General features: G+C 41.1%; 1 protein-coding gene across 1 annotated transcript; it reads left to right on the top strand.

Moving 5' to 3' along the window:
- On the top strand, positions 1 to 25256 carry TCN2 (transcobalamin 2). The gene is made up of 10 exons (XM_063454171.1): positions 1 to 108; positions 4830 to 4899; positions 6224 to 6413; positions 7211 to 7356; positions 8887 to 9042; positions 9328 to 9503; positions 11120 to 11297; positions 22503 to 22686; positions 23210 to 23331; positions 24685 to 25256. The coding sequence occupies exons 2-10, from the start codon at positions 4833 to 4835 to the stop codon at positions 24744 to 24746; spliced, it is 1281 nt and encodes a 426-aa protein (XP_063310241.1). The 5' UTR covers positions 1 to 108; positions 4830 to 4832; the 3' UTR covers positions 24747 to 25256.
- The last annotated feature ends 1363 nt before the right edge of the window (positions 25257 to 26619 follow it).

Genomic DNA, 26619 nt, shown 5'->3' with positions numbered 1-26619 from the left:
AAGTCATGTGATTAGAAGCATACAAAACAAGCTTTGCTTTCAGTCAGTTCATGGTAATAGCCTTTACTCATTGTAATAACGTGGAGTTGGGATCAGGTACAAGAATAGGTAAGTTTACTATAACAATGCAGAGTCCTGCTCCTGTATTGACAATGCTTCATATGTTCTGTGATTAATGTGCATGTTTTATGTAAAGCTTATGAATAGTTTGATTTGTCCTAATAATATTTTCTGTTCACAATTAAAATTAAATGCCAGTGTTTATGGAAGTTGAGCTACATTTTAAAGGTTGTGAAGTAGAAGACCTTCCTAAAAGGGGAAAGAAACTTGAAAACTAACATAAGTGTTTTCAGTTCACAGCCATAGCTCTTTTTTTTTTAGCAGTTTATCTAATCAAACCCTCAAAAGCCAGCACAGGGAATTGTAAAGTTTAAAAGGACACTGAGACAAAGCTGCTTCAAGTTTATTATTATTATTATTATTATTATTATGTTATTATTTATATAGCGCCAGCAAATTCCGTAGCGCTGTACAATGGGTGGACTAACAGGTAACTGTAACCAGACAAATGGACGTACAGGTACAGAGGGGTTGAGGGCCCTGCTCAAGGAGTTTAATAAGCTATGTACTATGTAGTGCTGCAATTATTTAAATGCATACAATTTTTTTATTTTTACAACTTGCAGTCTCACACTCAAAGTAAATAAATGTGCCAAAATCTAAATGTGAGATATATATATATATATATATATATATATATATATATATATATCTCATAGATCATATCTAAGTAGGTTAGTGCAGTCCTAGATATGATCACTTGATATATACCAGCCTTCTAATGGCCAGTGTAATTGTTAGCAATACATAGATAGGCATGGGAGACAGCATAGTTTATTACTGTATAGATAAGCATATTTAATGTGACTATACACACATTATGCCAGTGTTGAGCCACAATATGTAACATGTTGCAAGAGCTTCTCTAAAGACTTATACAGAACAGGTATGTCATTATCTCCTTACACCTTGCATTTTAGGTAGATATTTTGTTCACTTACATGGCCAGGCTGGTTTTGCCTGGCTGTGTGTTTTCTGAAGGTAGTTATATCAAAGGGTTATTCGCTAAACCAGTAAGTGTCATGAAGGTATCAGGGAATTGCAAAGTTAATCGAGTGTGAATAAATAAAGCATTCCTACTCACCTTGTATCCTATGCTGCGCCAGTGTAGCCACGTGTTGCTGCAGCCACCACTCCTCCCTTGGCTGAGATCATGATTACTTATATTCTCCGACAATCGAAGGGGCTTACTGTGTGCTGCAATCTATTCACTAAGCCAATCAGTAATTCCTCAAAGAGGTTCCATATCGCAATGCATCTCTAAGGAGAGCATTCAGCAAATACAAAACTGTAGTGGTTGCAAAGCTGTGGAGCGTCCATTTATGATTATGTTGCTGATGCCGTATCCTGGTCCATTTTCCAGAGGCTTGACCAAAACTGGGCTTCTCAGAGGCACCAGTGTCAAGTGTCTGTGAGACACTCCCCCCTCCCTCCTTCAAATTAACACACTAGCCCCCCTCCCTCCTTCAAATTAACACACTAGCCCCCCTCCCTCCTTCAAATTAACACACTAGCCCCCCTCCCTCCTTCAAATTAACACACTAGCCCCCCTCCCTCCTTCAAATTAACACACTAGCCCCCCTCCCTCCTTCAAATTAACACACTAGCCCCCCTCCCTCCTTCAAATTAACGCACTAGCCCCCCTCCCTCCTTCAAATTAACGCACTAGCCCCCCTCCCTCCTTCAAATTAACGCACTAGCCCCCCTCCCTCCTTCAAATTAACGCACTAGCCCCCCTCCCTCCTTCAAATTAACGCACTAGCCCCCCTCCCTCCTTCAAATTAACGCACTAGCCCCCCTCCCTCCTTCAAATTAACGCACTAGCCCCCCTCCCTCCTTCAAATTAACGCACTAGCCCCCCTCCCTCCTTCAAATTAACGCACTAGCCCCCCTCCCTCCTTCAAATAATACACTGCTTCCCTTCCCCAATTTAACACTACACCGGAATATCCCCCAAGCCCCTCTTCTCCTACCTTAAGATGAGCTGTTCCAGCCCTGCTCTTCTCTACTCAAGCAGGCCAGACGCTCCTCTCGGACTGCAAGCAGGTAGACAGCCACTCTGCACACTTGCTGCCGCGGCAGCACGCAATCGGCCATGAATCAGACAGGAAAAAATCTTTCCTGTCTTGGGCTGGTCTGAGCCACAGCACAAAGTGGCCCCAGGGCAGGCGGGCTGCAAAGATATTCATATGTTATCTCCAATATTTGCACCAAAAGACAGAAAAGAGGCATCTTGTGGGGTGGGGGGGGGGGGGGGGGAAGTTCAACACAAGTTGCTATAGGTGATTCTAAACATTTTCTTTAAAGGAATTCTATAGTGTTTGGAATACAAATTTGTATTCCTTACACAATAGCTCCCTCTGAGTCCCCCCTCCCCTGCCAACACTGTAAGTGTTAAAAACCTATTCTGTACTTATCCAATTCCAGCTCCGATCTGGGTTGGTGCTCACAGTCCGTTAGACTAGTCAACTGGAGACAGTCCTAGTCCTGCAATGTAATTCTTGCATTTTCTCAAAAACTGCAGTCTTTTACATTGCAGCACTAAGTAGGCCATGGTCACTGCACCCAGACCATTTCAATGAGCTGAAGTGGTCTGGGTGACTATATTGTCCCTTTTAATGGTGTAAATTCCAGAGAACTGATAAGCACTTGCTGCACATTTTCCCTCAATCTTGCCAACATCAGGTGACAGTGCCCGGCTGTCGGGTGATCAGGAGGAGTCATTCAGAGAGACTTTGACATGGCAGATTTGGAGAATGTCGTATAATGGATACTTGGCATCTCAAGAGGATAGAACACCAGAATGAAGAGTTCAAATTAATGGACTCTTACATCTATAATTCATTTAATTACTTTGCAAACATTTTGACATTTTTTTAGGTTAAAAAAGTCGCTTTTGAACCTCTTGAGATTTTTGCACGTTGTTATAAGCACTAAATCCATGCTGCGAGGTGGCTGATATGACAGTGTAGCTGTCTCGCTTCAGCAGTAACTGGAATTAAAGTCCATGTTAGTTGCTTGAATATGTTTATTGCAGACAAAGTTCTCAGAGGTTTGCTAATGACATGCTCCAACTTCCCCTGTACTGTAGAAATGCTGAGTGTACATTTTTGGATAGTGTGACCTATGCATTGTGAACTCTGGTTAACCAATAAATGGAAAATCTGATGACTGCAAATGCTTTCTCATGAACCATTCAGAATCAACTTAAATGGATTTTGAAATATCTTGCTGAATAATGCTTCTTCGAATCTAGACCATTAATGGTAAGATGGACTTAAAGGAACACTATAGTGTCAAGAGCACAAATATGTATTCCTGACACTAGAGTGGTAAAATTGCCATTTAGGTTCCCAGCCCCTTGCCTTTGAAAAGATTCTATTTGGCATAGATGAGCGCAGCAGAGCAGGTAATCCCTCTAATCTAAGTTTGGGGGAATATTCTGTGAACATAGACCAGCTCTCTAACGTGGTGAATCCCCAGTTCATTTATTAAAGTGTCAATTTCTGTTGAAATCTGCAATTTTAGCAAAATGAAAAAAAATAGGACACACTCATCACAGGTCTGGAGTGTCCCTATAATTGTCAAAAAGGTCCTCTTTTGTTTTTTTTTTGTTTTTTTTTTTTTTTTATCCTGGCATTGCCTACAGACTCTGATGTATTCCTCGAGTTCTGAGGAGTAATTGCTATCACGCCTACCACCAGAGACTGGAGATTGGGATGTCTCCAGCATTCTCTCTTATTCCTGCATCGATTTAGACAGGACCTGACACATCAATTAATGGACTGCTGTAGATGTACTTCAACCCTTGTGGCTAACCTGCAATTGTTTGTCAAGAGTCTTCTCTACATTATGTGTTTTTTATTGTTCTGGTTGAACTCCTATTTGATCTGCATGCCTGAGACCCAATATTAACGTATTCAATCCTTGTCCAGGACAAGTTTATTTTTTATTTATTTTCTTATTTTTATACCCTTTACCCCTGCAGACCACCAGTTGGGAGACATTCCCTTAGTAACTGAACCATGTTTTGGTTTTAATTTGCCTCCATTTTATGATTATACTGTATGGTGTGGTGTCTGACTACTGGTAAATTGTCTTAGTCCAGCACATTATTTAGGTTTAAAGGAACACTCCATAACCACTACTGTGCATTGTAGTAGGTATGGTTCCAGGACTGCCCTGGCATCGCCCACGCAAGTAGTCAAATTGTTTGGCTTTTTACCTTGGTCAGTAGCGTGCTACCCACCCTTCTCCTTCTGGTGCTGAAAATGGTAAGCTCCTGATATTAGCTTTAGTTAATTCTTCCAAGCTAAGCCCAGCAGTGCAGTGATTGTTATCAGTCTATAAAACTAAGCCCTGCACCGCTGGTTTTAACGGAGACAGAGAGCTTCCAGCCCCAGAGGAGTCGGGGAGCAGCACTCGGCGAACAGGTTAGAATGCAAACTGTGAGCAGATGGTTTGTTCACTGTCATTGGAGGGCAACAGGGCATTCCTTTTACCATATCCATTACATATCCTTGCACCCACTCAGAATGTTGATGTATATTTGATGTTTTTAGCACTATTAGGTCTATCTCAAAATATCTCACTTTAATATAAAAATATGCTTTTTCTCTGTTTGTAGAGTACTTTACTGTACAAAAAATAGAACACCTTGCCTTACACTAAACCTTATTTCAGTTTGTAAATAATGTTGTCTTTTTCAGATAATGGCTCCGACATGGCCAGGTTTGGTCATTTTGTTGCAGCTTTTTATTGTTCAAGTGAAGTTATGTGGTGAGTTAAAACAATGTATTATTTGAAATAAAAAGTCAGACCGGGGAGATCAGAGAATCACGCACACATGCTCTGCGGCCCCACGCACACACACACATACATACGCATTCTGATCCCCTATAGACACTACAACCCTTATACACACTACAGCCCCTATACACACACACTCTCTCTCACTCTCTACAGCCCTAGCCAAACATTTTACACCACAAACACAACACGACTGAAACTGGCCTATTTACACACAATACACAACAATCCGTTCATTCTTCACACACGCAATCCCACAAGAAGCCTCCAAACACATGCACAGTTCACTTTCCTGGCCCTTTTGTGCTATGGTAACCCACGTATTAAGACACCAGAGACTAGTCACAGGCAAACACAGTGCAAGCGTGTCATTACATTTGCTGGTGCTGCACAGAACACAGTTTTGGAGAATGTCATTGCATGTATAATGAATGCTTTCTCATGCAAAAGCTCTTCAGCAGGGCTCTTCATCATACTTATTTTTTTTGAGGAGGCGTGCTTGTTAGTGGTGATGATAAGGCACTGCCCCCTTGATTTTTTGTTGTAGTGCATTGTGGGTGAATTCAGGATCAATGCTAGCGGTAGATAGTCTCCATGAATTTGTATTTAGGCAGCATGTCGTGCAAAGCGCTGATACAGCAATAGCCGGGAAAAGGATATTCTGAGTTAATAGCTATTATTATTTTTTTTTTTTTTTTTAAAAGATGGGATTTTAGGGTTTGTTTAGAAGAGGGCGATGAGAGTGCTCGGTGTTAAAGCTTTGTGAATTCGTCAGTGTTGCTCTAATCTGCCGATTTCAATGAATTTCCATGCGACTCAGCTCTTTACTTCCTACTTGTCTGTGCACATCTGGATGCTGTAGTCACAAGTTGAACAATATCGACACAGCAAAGGTAGCAGTGAAACCTCTTCTGTGTCTGAGTGGGGGGCTGGCTTATAGCTGTTATTTATATTTTAGAAATGGTGCATAGAGTGACCCACTAGGGCTGCAAAAACTGTTATTTAAAGAAACATTTAGGAATAGTGTTAGGATTAAAAACACTATAGACCTGGAGAGGCTGTTTCCTCAGGCCCCCCTCAATTTAGAGTCAAAATGTATTTTACTCGCCTTTTCTCCTTCGCTGCAGTGGGCCCGCCTTAATGGCTGAGATCATCAATCTTCATGATCTCAGCCAATCCAATGCTTTCCCATAGGAAAGCATTGGGAGGCTATTGCGAATGCACAGCAGAAATTCATCTCTGAATTTTCAATGTCATTAGTCTTTAATATGTGCTGTTCTATTTGTTGAAATAGAAATACCACCTGGAAATACACGTCTGATTCAGTCTCTAAATCTGAAACTGTTGAGAGCAACACTTGATACTTCTAATATTGCGAATCCTAGTGTCTACGTTGGACTTCGACTTTCAGAAGCTCACCATCTTCAAACAGAGGTTAATTATCTCCAAAAACTCAAAGTTTCTATGCAGACTCTTGCTAGCAGGTAAATTAACTCTGAAAGTTAAGTGTTGTGCTTGTTTGTTTATTAATGTTGATTTCCTTTGTGCGGCCTGGTACAACCTGCTCTACGGAGAAGCAACCAATCCCCTAGCCTGGAGCGACTTGTGCCCTCTTAAACCGGTGCTCCCCCTTCAGACAGTGGGGTTTATCCTTTTCCTCCTTTAGCTTGGCTGACTCGAGTGTTTTGCCCAGCCTTCCCCTAAATGTTTTTTTTTTTTTTATTTTTATTTAAAAGAACACTAAGGTCAGGAACACAAACATGTATTCCTGACCCTATAGTGTTAAACCCACTATTTAGGTGGCTTGCCCACCCCCTTGCTCTCTTTAGAAATGGTTAACTAACTTTTTTTTTTTTTTTTTTTGCATTGTGCTGGCCCTACCACCGATCCGCCTCCTTGGCTAACATTATCTGAAGTGATGATCTCTTTATAGAGATGCATTAAATCACTGCATCTCTATGAGGAAAATTCAGTGCCTCCATGCAGAGCTGTGTATATATATATATATATATATATATATATATATATATTATATAATTTGCATATTGTGTACAGTAATTCAATGCAAAAGTCTAGCACACAATTATGTAGGGGTTTTTGTTTTTTTTTTACCAATAAATACAAAACTTACAATGTAAAGATATACAAACAAAATGGGGAACACAGGATGTTGAATCATCAGAGTCCATGCTGCATCAAGTGCTAGTCAAATACTAGCTGCAAATTTTAACTCAAAAGTAGAGGTAACCATATTGTTTTATTAAAATGTTTTGTGTAACAGTGCAAATAAAGAAGAAGCAAGCACTGGCATTCTTGCCCTCCACTTGCTGGCCCTGAAAGCTTCCTGTGAGAACATGGACACACCAGAGAGCAAGAAGTTAATTACTAACCTTAAATTGCAACTTCATGAAGAGAAGAGAGAATTGGGTAATGTTACTATTTACTTGACATGTGTTCTATATTGTCTCTTTAAATGAACACTTTTGAAAATATTCATTATGGGATTTTTTTATTTTCCCCCAATTTTTTTTATTTTTTTTTTTATTGTGAATGTAAGATACAAAAAATCACCACGAATGATATCAACAACTTAAAAGCAGTCATGGGTCATTGTCATTTTGGGGTTCATTCACTTTAACAATCATTCACAACCTAAAATTGGAAGAACAACCGAAATGGACTGTTTCCAGTTATGCTGTTTTGACCTTAAATTTGAAATTTTTGCAGAGTTCAACACTTTCAGAATGCAGTGTTTACATTATAGCCTAGGGATACCTCCACTGGCCACTCATTATATGACTACTAAAGATGCTTCCTGGGGCAGTGCTGCACAGTGGGCAGTACTGCAGGTCTGTGTCTCCACCCTTTGCATGCAGACACTGAACTTTCCTCATAGAAATGCATTGATTCACTTCATCTCTATGAGGAGTTGCTGATTGGCCAGGGCTGTGCTGGCTCTGCCCCTGATCTGATTCCTTGACAGTCTCAGCCAATCCAATGCTTTCCTATGTGAAAGTGTTGTGATTGGCTGAGATCATCACTTTTGATGATGTCCGCTAAGCAGGCAGATCAGGGGTAGAGGCAGTAGCAGGCTGGAATGAAAATAAGATTTTACAATATTTGGGGGGGCTAGATGGTGGTTTTAACACTATAGGGTCAGCAATACATGTTTGTGTTGCTGACCCTATGTGTTCCGTTAATCTCCATTAAGTGAGATTCTTGTCTGCTTTTTAAATAACAAAACAATACCGGTACATTACTTTTGGGGTAGCTTGGAATCTTTGGTAACAAGACCTGCTTCTTGTGCCTTTCAAAACACTCAATCTTTGCGTGGTTTATTTAGTTCACTCCAAAAAATAAATAAATCTCTATAATTACTAGCTAAACCTGCATGTATAAGCTGGGAGAAATTTTAAAAACTGCTTGCAGAAGCTGCAGATCTCTTGTCTTCAGCTTTTACAAGCCCTCCTCTTTTCCCTGCCACAGACTGAAATACTCCACTCATTTAGAAGCCTCCGTGCTGGAGCTGCATGCACACGCGTGTGATCATGGCTTCTCAATGAATGTAGTAAAGCTCATTGAGAAGGGATGGAAAGGCAGGCGCGTGCTTCCATCAGGTCGGTGCAGCTAACAGAAGAGTAAGAAAACCTGCCTGTCTGTGAGTCAGACGTTTCTGCATAAAAATGACAATTTCTGTTGAAATGGAACATATGTGACAGACTCCAGAAACATAGAGCAAGCTGAAGATATGTGTGTGTGCATGGAGTGTTCCTTTAATGCATCAGGTCCCAATGTGTTGCACCAGAACTGAAAAGGTTTGCTTGTTATGATGCACATTCTTTCCGACTTGTGTATGTGGTGTTTTTTTTACTTCATTACTTTAGTCTGTTAGCTTCTTTTATTTAACCTCTATCTATGTTTCCTCTATTATGTTTTTTTTTTTCTTTCCTATACCAGTGATGAAACAAAGACTCAAGTCAAACTACTACCAATACAGTCTAGGGGTTTTGGCACTATGTGTCAATAAAAAGAAAGTGGATAAACATATCATTAATAAACTCCTGGATGCTGAAGAACACAATAAATTTGACCATGGAGAGAGCATCTCTATTGGTGAGACCTATAATTTAATCCAAATGTTTATAAGGGATCATTTTAATCACATAGTGTGGTTTAGTTGTTTTAAAAAATTATATTTTTACTTTACTTGCCATTGTATTGGTACTTTTATTGTGTTTTAGATCATATCATAGATAGACTATTGAAAACTAAAGATATAAAATGGTTAAAAACAAAAACACCTTATTAATAATAATTCATTCTAAACACATTTCTAGATAAAGGCAACAACATATTGACTTTGGGCCATAATGGCCGTAATGGTCCTTGTTTTTGCAGACACCGAGGCCATGGCAGGTCTTGCATTTTTGTGCTTGAAACGTTCTGATGAATATCCCACTGACCTTAAAAGACATCTTGGTAAAGCTATCGAAAGTGTGAAACAAAAGATATTGGATGAAAAAAGTACTGATGGATTATATGGAAATATTTACAGCACACCCCTTGCTGTTCAGGTGAGCCTAAAATAAAAAAAATACTGTCAAAAATAAGAGTCGATTTTATAAACCAGAACATGCTGGCTTTGCCGATGGCAAGGCTATCCATCAGGCTGCTTGAGTGGGGCTTCAGCCCTGGGACATTCTCATTTAGGGCTCCACAGATGCCTTACCTGTGATCATGCAGCTGACAGGCACTTTAAAACCACTCACTTGATCACTCCACCTACACTTGTAGATCCTCCATGTTCAGGTATTTCAGCTGAAGCCAATGCCGGAATGGCATGTCATATGCAGAGTAGACCATATGCTGTGCTGGTCAGCGCACAGCTCTTCTCCTGTTCCCCAACCATGGACAAAAGTTGCAATATTATGGTGCACCTTCCTCCTCAGGCAGCATGTAAACAAGGAGATGGAGTTATTAACAAAGTATGTGTTTTATTGTGGGTGTTCATAGGTGTTTATTAGGATGAATGTTAGTATATGTGTTTAGTTTGGGTTAGTGTATCTCTGTATACTTGTTTCGGTGTGTGGCTGTGTAGGAATGATAATGTGTATCTGCATAATACTTGTTTAACTGTGTTTTACATGTATGTGTGTGAGTGAGATTTTGTATATTTCTATGTGCATTTGACGAGATATATATATATATATATATATATATATATATGTATATATGTATATGTGTATATATATATATATGTGTGTATATATATATATGTATATATATATATGTGTGTGTATATATATATATGTATATATATATATGTATGTATATATATATATGTATATATATTTGTGTGTGTGACTTGACAACTTTATGGGCATGTCCAATTACATTTTTGACTAGTTAGTTAGCTTTATATGTATGGCTAAATTTTTCTCACTCAAGGCACCTCAAATGATGAGGGTGATCCTGAACAAAATGCATGGTTTTGTGTTATGCCACTTCCTAAAAAAGTAGCCCACTATCTCAAATTTGGTGCCAGAAAAAAACCCATCAGGTTACAGATTGTCTGATTATTATCCTAAAACCAAAAGTGACTGCTTATTAATGGGGATTTGATCACTAGAACACCATTTTGCATACAGCCTGAAAGTTGAGTCTGTTATTTATGTTATAGAGGAGTCACTGGGGGAAAAAAGAATATCAAATAATTTATTGTACACCCCAACCTGTTCAAAAGAATGAATGTTCCACCAGGTCAATTTTCAATTTTTTTGGGGAGGTGGGTGGGAGGGAGAGAGTATGTGTGTTCTTATTTAGCAGGGATATTTACACACCTGTATGGGCTTTCCCCTATAGATCTAGACAGTATAGGTGCTTTTGTAAACTAATATTCTTAAACCCTTTTGCTCCAATGAATATACAGGTTAATTTACTGATACACACAAGTTAATGACCAGAAACCAATAGCAGCATTGTGCAATACATGTGTAGCAAAATATTTGTGTAATTGTGTACATGGCTCTTTATCCTCTCTACTTTTAAGTGATCATTTAGTCTGACATTTTGGTGTATCTGTGATAAATATATACTGTCCTTAAACATTCCATTACTGTCCTTAAACAAATACATTATGTGATTTTTTTTTTTTTTTTTTTTTTCTTTTTTTTTTTTTTTTTTCTTTCAGTTCCTCTCTGTCATGGGAATAAAACATACACAGGCTTGTTCCAAAACCATAGACTCCCTACTGGAAGCCATCAAACAAGGAAAGTTTGCAAACCCAATGATGATGTCTCAGTTAATGCCTGTTTTACACCACAAGTCTTACCTGGATGTGGAAAAGGTAGACTGTACCTCTAAGACTGGTAAGTCACAAAATGGTTTATTGTATATCTATAATTTATATAAATGGGTCACCCCCCTCCGACACACACATAATGTGTTTTTGCCTGTCCAGTCCCATGGGTCAATTAAACCCCTTTTTTCCCCTTTTACTAATTTTGTGTATTTTTTTTTTTTTATTATTTTTTTTTTTTGCGTATTGTATTCTCCTTTTTATCCCTCCAAGTCAAGTTTCTATACATATAGTAAAAGCAAAGTAGTCCAGACACTTAGGGTCTTCATAAATCAGCAGATTTATTGGAAAAACAGGACAGATACAGCAACGTTTCGATCCCTCCAGGGAACTTTATCAAGCTAACACCACAGTGCACAAACCACTAATATATAAGGCATCTCATTAACAATCAATACAAAGTTAATTACCAACCAAACAATATACAAAATTGTGTATTATAACCAGTGGCATACTAAGGGGGAGGGGGCGGTCCGCCCCGGGTGCCACTGGGTGGGGAGTGTCATGACCCTGGTCTGGGTGCTGGAGGGGGCTGTGTGAGCTGTGGCTCACAGTACCCCCCCCCCCCCCCCCCCATGGTAGTAAGGTGCCGGGCAGCCAGAACAGCTCACACAAGCAAAGAGCTGCTGAACTGGCCGCACGGAGGAAAAGTGGGGGCAGAGCTTCACAAATCAGGGGCGGGGCCAAACTGGGGGCGGGGTTAATATGGCCCTTACCGGTTACTGCTGCACATGGAGGTGCAGCAAGATGGAATGTCTGCTTCTTCACAGGCTTCAGGGAAGGACTTCAGGGAATCCACTCCTTCTCCAGCCCACTGTCTGTAAGTAAGAGTGTCTCTGTGCGTGTCTGTGTGTGTAAAACTGTCTGCCTGTAACTGCCTATAACTGTGTGTATTTGTGTGAGACTGCATGCCTGTAAGTGTGTGTGTGAGACTGCATGCCTGTAACTGTGTGTGTGCGTGACTGTATGTGAGACTGCATGCCTGTAACTGTGTGTGTGCGTGACTGTATGTGTGACTGTTTGATGTTGCCTGTAACCGTGTGTGTGTCTATCTGCATAGGCATGCGCACGGCGTGTGCCTGGGCACACCCTAATCCCTGCGGCACGCGCTATGTGCCTCCCTCTGTGGGCCGGTGCGGCCCACAGCAGCATGGAGGGAGGCAGGAGAGGACCCAGGGAGCTCTAGCCAGCAGCTCCGCCAGGTTCCTCTAGCAAGATCTAAGCGTTGCCATGGCAACGCACAGATCTCGCGAGAGTGAACTCTAGCCCACCTACCTCCACACAATGCACACGCACAGCACCCTTACACACACGCACAGCACCCTTACACACACGCACAGCACCCTTACACACACGCACAGCACCCTTACACACACGCACAGCACCCTTACACACACGCACAGCACCCTTACACACACGCACAGCACCCTTACACACACGCACAGCACCCTTACACACACGCACAGCACCCTTACACGCACAGCACCCTTACACACCCCCAGCGCCCACACACAGTGCCCACACACAGCACCCTTACACACATACATACACACAGTGCCTACACACATACATACACACAGTGCCTACACACATACATACACACAGTGCCTACACACATACATACACACAGTGCCTACACACATACATACACACAGTGCCTACACACACAACACCCACACACAGTGCCTACACACACAACACCCACACACAGTGCCTACACACAGTGCCTACACACAGTGCCTACACACACAACACCCACACACAGTGCCTACACACACAACACCCACACACAACACCCACACACAACACCCACACACAACACCCACACACAACACCCACACACAACACCCACACACAACACCCACACACAACACCCACACACAACACCCACACACAACACCCACACACAACACCCACACACAACACCCACACACAACACCCACACACAACACCCACACACACAACACCCACACACAGTGCCTACACACACAACACCCACACACAGTGCCTACACACAGTGCCTACACACAGTGCCTACACACACAACACCCACACACAGTGCCTACACACACAACACCCACACACAACACCCACACACAACACCCACACACAGTGCCTACACACACAACACCCACACACAGTGCCTACACACACAACACCCACACACAGTGCCTTCACACACAACACCCACACACAGTGCCTTCACACACACCGTGTGTGTGTGTGTGTGTGTGTGTGTGTGTGTGTATATATATATATATATGAGCTTGGTTGCTTCATCTAAGTGTTGCTTCTAAGTGTGTGTGTGGTTGGAGATATTCTGGAGAGTTTTACAGAAGCTTCAACTGTCTAAGAGTTGTGCTAAGAGTTCTTTTTTACTGTTACAGGTAAGATTCATCTGTAGGAAAAGGTTACTGACTGCACAAGGTTTGATTTCCTGTTGGTAAGATTCATCTGTAGGAAAAGGTTACTGACTGCACAAGGTTTGATTTCCTGTTGGTAATTATAAGGCATTTGATTGGATTAGGTAGCTACTTGCTATTGATTGCTATTTAAATTAGCTATTGTTTGCTAATAAGCAGAGGCCTACCCAGGTGTTAAACATTCCTAGTGGGAGGTGATTTTAGGAGTATATAAGGGTAGTTGTCATTAGCTTGGCTAATAGAGCTTGGTTGCTTCATCTAAGTGTTGCTTCTAAGTGTGTGTGTGGTTGGAGATATTCTGGAGAGTGTTGCTTCTAAGTGTGTGTGTGGTTGGAGATATTCTGGAGAGTGTTGCTTCTAAGTGTGTGTGTGGTTGGAGATATTCTGGAGATAACCTGGAGGTAATCCGAGGTATTCAGGAGGATAAATAAAAAGTTAAGGTTTGTTTGATTTAAATTATTCAACTCATTGGAATGGCAGACTTAGTTCAGTGTAATAGTTGCTTTGCATTTGTTTCACGTTCCACTTTTTGGAGGTTTGGTTGTTGTCTAATCTGTAGACAGTTCTCTATCTTGCGGCAGGAGATTGTATTTTTGAAGTCTGAGATTTGTAAATTATCTGGTAAACAAACTCAGGCTGGAACTGCTGCAAAGCCACTGCCGCAGAGACATACTAGGAATGGCAGATGGATTACTGTAGGATCTGGTAGACTTGGAGTTGTGGATAAAAGGCATATTGCACAGTCTGTTGCTCTACATAATTCATTTTCTGCACTTTCAGAGTGTAGTGGTGTCGTGCAGAGGCACTGAGGCTAGTGGTGTTGTGCAGAGAGGCACTGAGGCTAGTGGTGTTGTGCAGAGAGGCACTGAGGCTAGTGGTGTTGTGCAGAGAGGCACTGAGGCTAGTGGTGTTGTGCAGAGAGGCACTGAGGCTAGTGGTGTTGTGCAGAGAGGCACTGAGGCTAGTGGTGTTGTGCAGAGAGGCACTGAGGCTAGTGGTGTTGTGCAGAGAGGCACTGAGGCTAGTGGTGTTGTGCAGAGAGGCACTGAGGCTAGTGGTGTTGTGCAGAGAGGCACTGAGGCTAGTGGTGTTGTGCAGAGAGGCACTGAGGCTAGTGGTGTTGTGCAGAGAGGCACTGAGGCTAGTGGTGTTGTGCAGAGAGGCACTGAGGCTAGTGGTGTTGTGCAGAGAGGCACTGAGGCTAGTGGTGTTGTGCAGAGAGGCACTGAGGCTAGTGGTGTTGTGCAGAGAGGCACTGAGGCTAGTGGTGTTGTGCAGAGAGGCACTGAGGCTAGTGGTGTTGTGCAGAGAGGCTTGAAGACTATGGTGAGGCCTAATAGAAAGCAGTTGTTGGTGGGGGATTCCATCATAAGAGGTGTGGAGATGGACAATGGTGGTCTTGTGAGGTGTCTTCCCGGAGCTACTGCTCACAGAGACAGGAGACGTATCTGTAATATTGTTAAGCAAGCAAAGCAGGAAGGGGAATTGGATGTACTTGTCCATTTAGGGACAAATGACTTGGCTTGCAATGAGGTTTCAGAGGTTAAGGAAGTTTTTAGTGTTTTTGCCAATGATATACGGCAGGTTGCTTCCACATTGTCATTCTCTGAAGTTCTGCCTGTGCATAACACTCAGAATGACAGGCGGATGCGTATTAGGGACTTTAACTTGTGGCTTGGTGAATGGTGTCGGGAGCAAGGATTTGGCTTTATTGCTCATGGTAGCTCTGTTTGGAATGGAAATAAACTGTACAAAAAAGATGGTTTGCATCTTTCTCAAAAGGGAACAAATGTTCTCAGTGAGCAGTTCAGAGGTTTTGCTAGGATGTATTTAAACTAGGAGGGGGGGGCAAAAGGGTGATAAAACATCAATCCAATTGTCCCCCAAAACAAGGACAGAAGGTGCCTGTAGCAAGTGTGTTAAAAAATGATAAGCTTAGAGTCATGTCTACAAATGCTCGCAGTTTAGGGAATAAGATCCATGAACTTGTGGCAATAATGGCAACTGATAGTGTAGATTTAGTCGCTGTTACTGAGACATGGTATAATGAGAAAAATGACTGGGACATAGCAATACCAGGGTACTCTTTATATAGAAAAGACAGGGAAGGCAAGAAAGGGGGAGGGGTGGCCCTGTATGTAAAGAATAGCATAAAATCTAGCCTAATAAAGGTTAGTGAGGCGAACATAGAGTCAGTTTGGGTTACGTTAGAATTTGGTAATCACACAGTAACTCGTGTAGGTGTGATTTATAGGCCCCCAGGACAAATTGAAGAGTTAGATAATCTACTAGTTGAAGAAATAGCCAAAATGACAATGAAGGGGGAAGTTATCATCATGGGTGACTTTAATCTTCCTGATGTAAATTGGAAAACAAAAATAGCTACTTGTGCCAGGAGCACACATATTCTAAACTCCCTACTGGGATTGTCTCTAAAACAAGTCGTTGAGGAGCCAACTCGTAAAGAGGCCATACTAGATTTAGTGTTAACAAATGGAGATTTGGTATCAGATATTACTGTAGGTGAAAGTTTAGGATCCAGTGATCATCAGTCAGTGTGGTTTAATATAAGAACAGTGACTGAGTCACACCACACAAAAACAAAAGTTTTAGACTTTAGAAAAACAGACTTTTCCAAAATTAGAATATGTGTAAAGGAGTCATTATCAGACTGGAGCAATTTAAATGGAGTCCAAAAGAAATGGGATTATTTAAAAGTTGCACTACTGAAGGCAACAGAAAATTGCATTAGGCTTGTCAGTAAAAGCAAAAAATTCAAGAAACCACTGTGGTACTCCACAGATGTAGCCAAAATAGTAAAAAACAAAAAGTTAGCATTTAGTAATTATAAAAAAACCCAGAGTGAGGAAGACAGAATGACCTATAAGATTAGGCAGAAAGAGGCTAAGCAAGTTATAAGAGCTTCCAAATCACACACAGAAGAGAAAATAGCAGTCAGTAAAAAAGGGGGATAAAACCTTTTTTAGATACATAAATGAGAAGAGAAAAGTAAAACAAGGATTAGTTAGATTAAAAACAAAAGAAGGAAGGTATGTAGATGAGGATAAAGGTCTAGCTGACTGCCTCAATGAATATTTTTGTTCGGTATTTACAGATGAAAATGAAGGAAAGGGACCTCAGTTAAGAAAAAGGATAAATGAGTCATTTATTACACGTGAGTTTACAGAGGAAGAGGTTCTATTTCAACTGTCAAAAGTAAAGACAAATAAGTCAATGGGACCTGATGGAATACACCCAAAGCTATTAAAAGAGCTTAGTGGTGTACTAGCAAAACCATTAACAGATTTATTTAACCAATCATTGATAACAGGAGTAGTCCCAGAAGATTGGAAGTTAGTGAATGTTGTGCCCATTCACAAGAAAGGTAATAGGGAGGAGTCGGGCAACTATAGGCCAGTAAGCCTAACTTCAGTAGTGGGGAAAGTGATGGAAACCATGTTAAAGGATAGGATTGTTGAACATCTAAAAACACATGGATTTCAAGATCAGAGACAACATGGGTTTACTTCAGGGAGATCATGCCAAACTAATCTTATTGATTTTTTTGATTGGGTAACTAAAATTATAGATCAGGGTGGTGCAGTAGACATTGCTTACCTCGATTTCAGTAAGGCTTTTGACACTGTTGCACATAGAAGGCTTATCAACAAACTACAATCTTTGAGTTTGGATTCCAATATTGTTGAATGGGTAAGGCAGTGGCTGAGTGACAGGCAACAGAGGGTTGTAGTCAATGGAGTATATTCGAAGCTTGGGCTTGTCACCAGTGGGGTACCTCAGGGATCTGTACTTGGACCCATTCTCTTTAATATTTTTATTAGTGATATTGCAGAAGGTCTTGATGGTAAGGTGTGTCTTTTTGCGGATGATACTAAGATATGTAACAGGGTTGATGTTCCAGGAGGGATAAGCCAAATGGCAAATGATTTAGGTAAACTAGAAAAATGGTCAGAGTTGTGGCAACTGACATTTAATGTGGATAAGTGCAAGATAATGCATCTTGGACGTAAAAACCCAAGGGCAGAGTACAGAATATTTGATAGAGTCCTAACCTCAACATCTGAGGAAAGGGATTTAGGGGTGATTATTTCTGATGACTTAAAGGTAGGCAGACAATGTAATAGAGCAGCAGGAAATGCTAGCAGAATGCTTGGTTGTATAGGGAGAGGTATTAGCAGTAGAAAGAGGGAAGTGCTCATGCCATTGTACAGAACACTGGTGAGACCTCACTTGGAGTACTGTACACAGTACTGGAGACCATATCTTCAGAAGGATATTGATACCTTAGAGAGAGTTCAAAGAAGGGCTACTAAACTGGTTCATGGATTGCAGGATAAAACTTACCAGGAAAGGTTAAAGGATCTTAACATGTATAGCTTGGAGGAAAGACGAGACAGGGGGGATATGATAGAAACATTTAAATACATAAAGGGAATCAACACAGTAAAGGGGGAGACTATATTTAAAAGAAGAAAAACTACCACAACAAGAGGACATAGTCTTAAATTAGAGGGACAAAGGTTTAACAATAATATCAGGAAGTATTACTTTACTGAGAGGGTAGTGGATGCATGGAATAGCCTTCCAGCTGAAGTGGTAGAGGTTAACACAGTAAAGGCGTTTAAGCATGCGTGGGATAGGCATAAGGCTATCCTAACTATAAGATAAGGCCAGGGACTAATACAAGTATTGGAATATTGGGCAGACTAGATGGGCCGACTGGTTCTTATCTGCCGTCACATTCTATGTTTCTAAGCAGCTCCCTGTCAAATGCAATATAGTATAGAGAAGGTCCTTTACCACAAATCTGTACACAACAGAGTGATTGGTTGGAGGAGTGTTCTGTCCTGCTCCTACCTGTCACCCAAACATTGTGCTCCCCAGGATGGTACATCCTAAGGCAGGTGCCTGCAACAGTGTGGTAGCACCAACCCTAATCATCACTGCCCTTTAAACAAAAAAAATTGTTTGACACATTGAGTTTTAAAGTGACACAGTACTCCCCAAAATATATTTTCCTCAAGGGAGTGGTTTTGGTACATAGATCATGCCCCTGCAGTCGCCTGATCAATTTTCTTTATTTTTAGTTTATGTAGCCCTTGTAACACCTCCCCTAGCTGTGACTCAAACAGCCACCATGCACCGTTCCTTAAAAAAATAAAAGCTGTTTTTTTTTTTTTTTTTTTTTAACCTTCACATTGTACCTTGTGTTTACTTCTCTCCTGCTCTGCTATAGTCTGTAGCAATCTCCAGTGTGTGATTTAAGTTCAATTAACACAGCAGGATAAAATTACTTTTCTAAAACAAACACACTGCTGCAAAAATCAAACCCCTGGGGCGGAGCTTAGCGGTCGAAGCAGACGGTCGCATGGCTGCGGGGCTCCCGTCAATTAAGCCAGCAAACCCCTTATACAAACGAGCAAACACAACCCAACTCCGCTCCAGACACCCACAGAGACCCACACAACCTCAATGGGTCGAAAATCGAAAAAAGCAAAAGCCGAAAAACCCCGACAAAGCATGGATATCGGGGCGCTATGGCGACAAGCACAGGCCGCAACCGGAGCGCACTTGGCGGCCATGCATGGCGGATGCTCCGATTTTTCGGACGGGACCTCTGAAGGAGAGGATGGGGACCCCCCACAGCCCGAGACCACACAGGTACAAACACTGGTACAGGCACAACCACCCATGAAAGCACCCACCCCAGTGACTATGGAGGCTATAGGGGAACTCATGGCAGACCACCATAGAAAGATAGCAGCAGATGTGGCCCTGCTTAGAGAGGATTTTAAACTCATCACAACCAGACTGGGAGCTGTGGAAGGCACCGTTAATAATCACAAGACACAGATGACAGAACTGCAAGCGGCAATACATAGCCTACAGCAGCAAACACTGCTCCACGAGCAGCAACTGGCCTCCCAGGAGGATAAACTTCGCCGCAACAACCTAAAACTTAGGGGAGTCCTGGACTCCGTCCCAGAGGCGGAACTACCACATCTGGCAAGGAGACTTCTCACCACGCTAGTGACCCCGAAATCAGCCAAAGCAATCACCCTCGATGGCATATTCCGCTTACCAAAGTCAGCGAGAGCACCACCTACCGCCACAGGGGACCTCATAGTCCGGTTCCAGTCCCTCAGTGACAAGCTAGCAATCTTGGCAGCCGTCAGAGGCCAACCAACACTTACCTTTGAGGGGATGACACTTTCCTTCTTCTCTGATCTCTCAGGGGGGACATTGGCGTGGAGGAGATCACTGGGCCCATTTACATCCCTCCTGCGACTACACCAAGTCCGGTACCGCTGGGGACCAGGGCGCACCCTTCAGATTGAACGAGGAGGCAACTCTCACATAGTCCATAATATGCAGGAGGCCACGGAGGCACTAGGACTACTGAACCTCCCCACGACTGCACTCGCCACAGTGACAGACATGTCCGGTCCCAAGCGCCCACTGGGGAGGAACGCAGCCGCCGCACCGGAGTTCGTCCCCCGATGACCCACTGCAAACTCATACGCGGCAGCCACTACATGAACTGGGGCTCAGTAATACTGGACACACTTTCGGGCATACCATACCCCCCCCCTGTCGACCGTCTGCATATGTCTCTACACATGTAGCAGAGGAAAACACTTCAAATGTTAATTCTGCATCACGGACATAGTTTATTCATATTTTTCTCATCCTTTATTACTGTTACGTGACTCGCTACCTACACGAGCTGACTCAGTCTTTTGAGCTACCCGCACCTACTGGATTTTCAGACTTATCTGCAAACTTGCGGGATGCCCGGTATCCAATGACTCTATCTAATGCCTTAGTTAACACATCTTTCTATATTTTCAATGTATATAAGTTTGTTTTGATTTTTCTTTTGGAGTCCATACAATCGCAGCAGCCAAGTACATGGTGATGTGTGTGCCATAGGGTGGATATCAGCCTGTCGAATCACTCTAATACTGTTCATATCTAAGTGATCATTATACTTTTACGTATATATAGCCTGAAATACCCTAATTTCTGCATACGCATATCCTAGTAGCACACTCATGAATAGCAAGCCTGATCTCGCTAATGTAAACTCATTATGACATATAACGTGCACTAAGTTAACCCTGCCTTCATTGTACTAATTTTACTAATTTTTAGGCTAGCCGGATAACCCTGCCAGGGATATGCTACATTGCCTAAGCTAGATGAGTATATTTAGGCTGTGAAACGAAACACACTTAAAAACTCATTATTATGTTTAAAGATATTGCTCACCGACATTTAATCTTTCTCTCTCAATTGATAACTAGCATGTTTTCCATTTACTATTATTATTATAAAATGAGGTTGGAGCCTAAAAAGGTGCGTACTCATATGCCAATATCTAACCCTGGCGTCAATCTTGCACCACGCTGTTGTGGCATAAGTTGAAGTGAATTTATTATCTTATCTTAGACTAGCCTGGGATTGCAGGAGGGACCTCACTAGATGTTTGTCAACTAAATAATGCCTGCACCCACATGTTATATGGCTCAAACCCAAGCATATTGTACTTCTACTATTAAGCGTGTACTAACCTATTCTCAGTCTAGATAACAAAGCCCCACGTCGCAATGTCTGCAAAGCTTAGACTAGACCTTGATCTCTAGCCTACGGACTACTTAGCTATCATAAAAAAGAAAATGTGCATTGTATATGAACCCACACTGTTGTTGTTTAATGTATACTGCTTTGATTGCACTAGTTATCGTGGCAGTGCAAATCTGCTTGTTAACTCATGCACAACCTAAATAAAGAATTAAAAAAAAAAAAAAAAAAAAAAATCAAACCTTGTTTTCACGGAAGCTGCATGAGTCACAACCGGGAAAGGCGTGGCTTTGGCTGCATAAACAAAGCAATTTAACTCCTAAAGGGCAGATAATTGAGCAGAGAGATTGCAAGTGCATGAGCTATATGAACTACTTCATTAAGCTAATATTGTTTTTGTACTTGGAGTAACCCTTCAAATGTAGGTTCATATACATTTACCTTCTTGTAGTGTACAAAATTGTAACCTTGACGGCACACTGACAATTCCAGCCTATAACAACTTCACCTCCATGAAACTTTTGGTGTTTAACCTCTGTCTTCCCTTTGATCAGTCTGCTATGAATGTTGTGGCCAATGACTACATGAGTAAAGTATTATCCATGCATTGCTTTTTAAACCTTTAATAATAATAATAATAATAATAATAAGCCAAGTGGGTGCTTATACATACAGTAGATCTAAGAATTAAACCAAATTGAAGTAGTTTAGCAAATGGTGATATGTACAGACTTCTCACTGGGTGTCATTCACTATCCTGGGAAGCCAACAAAATGATGTGATTTATAGTCCCTCATTAATAATATGTATTTGTTAACATATATATTTTTATGCACATACAGCATAACTTTAGTTTGTAACACTAGATGGCGATAAAACTGTGAAACCAAGCAAGCAGGACTTGTATCACACTTGTTCTGGTAACAATACAAATAGATGTTTTGTTCTTGCTAATTCATTCAAACCAAATTCATTTCGATGTGAATAAACTCTGGTTTACTTCGGATATTTTGTGGACCATACCATGGTTTGCTAAAGGTCACAGAACTGCCCACTGCTAAGCGTAAATTTTTCGGTGAATCTGTGAATTCTTAAATAATCACCTGTAACTGGAAGATGTGAAAAATGTCTCCCCTTCTTCTAAAATGAAATGTTTTCTTTTTTTTTTTTTTTTTTTTCTTGTCCAGATAACACATTGTTAAACCCCAGTTCAGTTCTCCCTGCGGTTAGTACAGGTGAAGACCTTCTTAAAGTCCAGCTTGTAGTGGAAGCAACTCCAGGACAGGCCATCACCCATGATATTTATGTCCCATCTCGTTCCTCCCTTCTGGACGTCCTGCAAAAAGAAAAAAATCAGAATCCAAATTTCAAGTTAGTACCATTGTATATAATCTGTTCTCATTACAAATGTATTGGGTCTGTGTTCAGGCTCATAAAAAGTATGAGTATACACCTGAAATCTTCCATGCCTCGCACTTTTTATTAGCATAGCTTCTTCTGAGCTAGTATGTTGAGTGAGAATAATTGGGAATTGCTATAAGAACTGTCTCCATTTAGGCAAACAAACACTTCCCTGCAGCAAAATAGATCCTCTTCTTGTGGTGGTCAAAGACGGCATGCAGCCAAATGGTGGCTATCTGGGTAAACCTCACAAGCCACATGCATTCCATAAAAATAACCAATTCTCTTAAGAGTAGCATTAATATCTGGAACATACAATAGATGGCGGGGAATTTAATTTTCAAAACAAATTTAGAGCCTCATGCACTCACACCGCCTTGTCAAGAAACACTCTGATCTCCTTCTCTGGTTGCAAGGACTTTGCTAACACTTGTGTACAACTACTGCGTAAAGTTGGTTTATAAGTTTTAAACTTTTTATATTTTTACGATAGATTTGAAACAAAGGATTCTCTATATGGTCCATATTTGTCCTCTGTCAATGGGGTAGCAGCCTCGTTGGAGGAAAGAACCTACTGGCAGCTTCTTAAGCATCCAAACATTTCTCTGGTAGAAGGTGAGACCGCACATTGTTTACTTTTTCAAATCTCAACCCACATAATATATCATGTATTCCTTTTCACTAAATGAAGAAAATATCTTCACTTTCTTACCTGATTCACTGTTCTATTTTCATTGTGGCTCGACATATGCCTGATAAAGGTACACTCCAAGCGCCATAACCACAGCAGCGCTGTAGTAGGTATTGTGCCAAGAGTGCCCTTGCGCTTGCTTATTGTCAGTTTTACCTAGGGAATGCCAGGCTCTGCTCCCTGTCCCCACTATTCCAGCGGAGCTCCTAAGAGTCTGTCACCTCTGCTGAGCTAAGCCCCGCAATGCATGTATTTGCTCAGACCGAGAGCTCCTGGTTCTCTGTTGCAAATAGTGCAGGCAGGGAGCAGCAACTGGTGATTCCAAGGTAAGAAGTCAAACTGTACTAAAAAGGCTACTTTTAATGGGGGCGGGGAAGCCATGGCATCCCTGGCACCATAACCACTACAGTGTGGGGTAGTGGTTATTTTGCTTGAAGTGTTCCTTTAAACTTTGCATGCAGGGTCATTTGCCATTTAGAGGAATAGTCTATGCAATTTTAAGTAATTTAATCAGCACTGTAATGAAATGTTATAAAATAGAATCCATTTTTGTTTCATGTAGACCTATGGCATATACAGTGATTCCTGCGAGCTTTAGGATTTGTGGGACACCAATTAAATGGATATTATAGTCACCAGAACAACTAGAGTTTAATGTAGTTGTTCTGATGTCTTTAGCCTGTCCCTGCACGCATTTTAATTTAACGAAAAGGCAGTGTTTACATTGCTGACTAAGGACTTCTCTAGTGGCAGTCACTCAGGTGGCCACTAGAGGTGCTTCCTGGGTTGTGCAACACTGACATTCAGCGTTTCCACACTCTGCATGGAGGTGCTGAATGTTCCACCTAGAAATGCATTGATACAATGAATCTCTGTGAGGAGATGCTGATGTGCACAGCGTGGCGTTTTGACACATTCTGAATAGCCTCCCAATGCTTTTCTGTTGAAAAGGATTGGATTTGCTGAAATTACGATTTCAGCAAAGGGGGAGGAGTAGGGACGGAGCCAGCCGAGAGGAGACCTGCTCTGCGCTGGAATAAAGGTGAGTAAACTCTCCTTTTTAAACTACCTACAGGGAAGCCAGGGCCTAAATAATGTTTTCAGAACTATAGTGACAGGAATACATGTTTGTATTCCTGTCGCTAGAGTGTTCCTTCAAATGACCTAGGTTATTTCATCACTATTAAGGTAGCAGAAGATCAGCTTAAGTTTTATAAATTATTTCTATGTTTTGGTTTCTTTTGTAACTGATGTCCTTCTTTGTCTTCGTTGATCAGGTATTGCTGATTACAGACCTGAAGATGGGGAGAGAATCCTCCTTCGCTTAAGCAAGTGGTAACCGGTGCAATCTGACCTCAAGATCTCTACCATCAATTTGTGGAGCTAGATAACCAATCTCTGCCAACAGAACTCAACATTAGTAACAAATTAAACCCAGTTCCAAATCCCCACAAAATGAGAGATAATGTATAATGCTCGAATAATTGTTTTCCTAACATAATATGTAGATTTGTATCTATGATTGAAATTTACACTTGTATAGATAACCAGTGTAAACTGGACTACTCTGAATCTGATCAATGGCATACACCGCTAGTTAACCTTGTCCCCTAAATGTTAAGAATACAACAAATGATGCTATTTAATATATGAGAATAATTATTATAAAAACATTCCTGTCGGCTGTCTTCCATTAACTTACTGTACTCTGTGGAATAATTAACAGGAATGAGACCTTTAATGTAAGTTTCCAATCACTGTCCTGTGTCTTGCAGTTCATATTTGTATATTTGCATAGTAACCGCTATTGATGAATCAATTTTAAACAATTCTATAAAACCACACTTGCTTGCACAGAGACCTGCGATGTGCGTTTATTGTTTCAAGAATAAATTGTACAGAATAATTTCTTATTGATGCAGTAAACATGGCATCAGAAACTTCAAACAATACAGAATTGTTTAGGTATAATGCAGTATAAGGGAGATCAGTTTTATCTAGGGTCAGTATAGCTTTGCAGACTATCAAAGTAATGTATCACCGGGCTCAGGATTGACATGTGGTGGGTATCTTAAAGGGATTACTATTGCCTGAGTAAAAGTCACAAATAAGCTGCAGAGATCGGCATTTATATAAAACCTGCCGATCATCAACATTTTTGCAAAGTTTACCTCTAATACTGACACATTTTATATTGTTATTTATTAACCTAAGGAGGTTTGAGCATTTTCTATTGCAGCCGCATCTTATGATAGAAACCGCACTTGTGATAAGAGTGGGATGGGGTTTGTGAGCAATTTTAAGCTGCAGAGGTCCAACGTTGGTTTAGATGGTGAGTATTTTCTTGACAGATCTAAGGGATGTTGATATATTCCAGAACACGTTCACTGTGACCAGAGTGGTCAACATTAACAGGAAGATAATGAAGCCATGTTCTGTCAAATGTGTTTTGAACGATATAAAGAAGAGGCACCTGTGCTGTGAGTGGAGACAGGAATATCCGGATGAACATATGCATGGTCCAAGGCGGCACTCTGCATTATGTTTTTGTGTATTTTTAAACCATGAAGGACCAGAAAATAGCCTAATTCAGAAACAATCATTGTGGTGTGAGTACGAAGTGCAATGTCGGTTAATGGAATGGAAATATCACATTTGTCATTGTGAGGTTAGGATACAGAATTAATAATAATTTTCGGTTGAATTGTGAGAAGCTGCTGCCAGACAGGAAATGCAATCTGTCCAAAAGATGATGGGCCCTAGTTCTGGCCAACTCCATTATCGGAGAAGTGCAGACTACATCCTCTATAACCTGTAAAAGGAAGATGACTAAACAAACAGTCTAACCGAGAGCATGTAAATTAACAGCAGGTGTTCCTGTGTTCTGCATTACTAAAGGTTATAATAATCAAGATTTATGATGCATTTGTGTATAGTATAAATAATGCTGCTTTTATAAATCTGCAATTCCATGTTAATTGGTTTCCAAGGATCCCAGATATGTCCTCAAACACTGCTGCTAAACACGGGTATTTTGTTTTTACAAAATCAATGCATGGGATTTTCCTGTAATAGGGCTTAATCATGCTGGAAGTGTTTAAAGAAGGTAAGTACCCTTTTCTGATTAATGGGGGAGTTGAGGCCTTCTATGTTCGAGCTAAGCTGAGATGTAGAACCAATATCTAGTTTTAGTTACGTTGTGATTGTTAGAA

The sequence above is a fragment of the Pelobates fuscus genome, chromosome 5 (genome assembly GCF_036172605.1).
Source record: "Pelobates fuscus isolate aPelFus1 chromosome 5, aPelFus1.pri, whole genome shotgun sequence".
NCBI lineage: Eukaryota > Metazoa > Chordata > Amphibia > Anura > Pelobatidae > Pelobates > Pelobates fuscus.
Note: the sequence above shows the minus strand (reverse complement) of the source record. Positions and strands in the feature narration are given on the sequence as shown.

Coding starts and splice junctions, on each gene's coding strand:
- TCN2 (XM_063454171.1), top strand. CDS start 4,833: ATGGCTCCGACATGGCCAGGTTTGGTCATTTTGTTGCAGCTTTTTATT. Junction 4,900..6,223: donor TGTTCAAGTGAAGTTATGTG/GTGAGTTAAAAC, acceptor TTGTTGAAATAG/AAATACCACCTGGAAATACA. Junction 9,043..9,327: donor TGGAGAGAGCATCTCTATTG/GTGAGACCTATA, acceptor TTGTTTTTGCAG/ACACCGAGGCCATGGCAGGT.